Source organism: Salmo salar, chromosome ssa16 (assembly GCF_905237065.1).
Source record: "Salmo salar chromosome ssa16, Ssal_v3.1, whole genome shotgun sequence".
In the NCBI taxonomy this organism is placed as follows: domain Eukaryota; kingdom Metazoa; phylum Chordata; class Actinopteri; order Salmoniformes; family Salmonidae; genus Salmo; species Salmo salar.
The window spans coordinates 46,856,365-46,858,290 of record NC_059457.1 but is presented as its reverse complement, the minus strand read 5'-3'; the positions used below and the strand labels follow the sequence as shown (position 1 = coordinate 46,858,290).

Here is a 1,926-nt window from a genome sequence, read left to right as displayed (position 1 = left end):
TGATAATGACCATGGGAGTAGAACCAAAATCTGGGACCAGGCTCGTTAAGACATGTATTTGACACCATTTCATAGGACCTATAGGCTTACAGGGCTATTCCATGACCATCAACAAAGGAGATAAAGACTTGGCTACCCTCCGAACTAACCCCCACTACTGTAAATCAAACCCCTGCAACAGACTCACAATGCTTGATGGAGGTCCTGAGATTCAGCTACATTACATTGTACTGCTACAGGCAACTGATCTGACAAACACACACATACAGTAGACATTGTTCATGGTCTCGAATTTGAAGCGGGTTCAGATTATTTGGAAACACTTCGTGTACTAATAATCTGTCTCACATCTTTAAAGAAAAGCTTCCTCGTAAGGCCTCACGAGTGGCGCAGTGGTCTAAGGCACTGCCACGCAGTGCTAGCTGTGCCAGTAGAGATTCTGGGTTCGAGTCCAGGCTCTGTTGCTGCCGGCCGCGACCGGGAGACACATGGGGCGGCGCACAATTGGCCCAGCGTTGTCTGGGTTAGGGGAGGGTTTGGCCGGCAGGGATGTCCTTGTCCCATCGCGACCTAGCGACTACTCCTGTGGCGGGCCGGGCGCAGTGCACGCTGACACGGACGCCAGGTGTACGGTGTTTCCTCCGACACATTGGTGTGGCTGGTTTCTGGGTTAAGTGGGCGTTGTGTCAAGAAGCAGTGTGGCTTGGTTGGGTTGTGTTTCGGAGGGCGTGCGGCTCTCGACCTTCGGCTCTCCCGAGTCTGTACGGGAGTTGCAGCGATGAGACAAGACTGTAACTACCTATTGGATATCATGAAATTGGGGAGAAAAAGAGGTTAAAAAATGATTAAAGAAGCTTCCTACAGCAACTTCTTGCAGGACAAGGTACTGTATAGTGACACCAGCCGGTAGTTGGGTGGCCTTTATAACTGCCTTTGAATGTCTACAGACAGAGTTATGTCATTCTTACGAGCATGCTATGAAGTGTATTAGAAGTGTTTACCAGTTACTATAGAATGCATTTCTCCTTCCTTTGGCCATGTCTAGCCTAATCTCTGTTGAACTGAGTAGTGTTGTACAAGAACCAGTCACTAGGAGTTTAAGTTGTCTGTTTGCAACAAGTATGACATGATATGAGACAAATGGACAAGTATCTGTGATGAATGAGAATGTGTCAACCTGACAGTGACTAACTAGCCTATTGTGCATGTGTGTGTGTGTAGTATCTGTTCCAGTTTGGTGTGTCCTGCCGAGACCATTCCTCCTCACAGTTTGCACATTAGCAGTACCTGCAGCTAACATCGCTAACGGCTAACCAGTGTCTCCCCGTAAGGGAGATGCTAAGCTAACGCTAGGCTAACGGTGAAGAGACCTCCTTAACCAACTGAACAATTCATATTGCTCTATCAGTGTTCTATGATGTGTGATCACACAAAGTTGAAATGACACAAAGAGATCTGATGTTCACATCGTTCACATATAAAGCTTCCCACTTCGCTTCCTCGCTTCATAATATCCAAACGTTCACCATTTTGAGTCATGTATCCAGTCAGTACAGCGATTGAACCGCCCTCACAGTGAAGCTCCTAAGATGGCACACAGGAAATGAGGTGTCCCTACTTCCTGCAACCCCCCATATACAGTCCTCTTATTTCCCATGGTTCAACCACCTGTGTTAACTATTGACTGAATCCTTCCAGAACCAATGTCCCCTTCACGTTAACGGGCTGAAGACGGGCTGAAGACGGGCTGAAGACGGACTGAAGACGGGCTGAAGTTGTTGGTCAACTCCTCTCAACATGTGGGGAAGTTCAAGCCAGTTGAAGGGGTAGAGAGTGTGTGAGCTAGGACAGCACATCCAGGGTGACGGCCCCTTTCTGTCTCTTCAGTATGGCCACAGCCAGCTCGTGTGTGGTCCCTTCCAGACT

General features: G+C 48.2%; 1 protein-coding gene across 1 annotated transcript in view; it reads right to left on the bottom strand.

Moving 5' to 3' along the window:
* Positions 1-687: 687 nt before the first annotated feature.
* The window catches only part of LOC106574043 (multiple PDZ domain protein), a 129,343-nt gene continuing 128,104 nt past the window's right edge, over positions 688-1,926 (bottom strand). The window contains exon 20 of the mRNA XM_014149565.2: positions 688-1,926. This exon is cut by the window's right edge and continues 63 nt beyond it. Within this exon, the coding sequence (XP_014005040.2) occupies positions 1,843-1,926 (84 nt within the window). The 3' untranslated portion in view covers positions 688-1,842.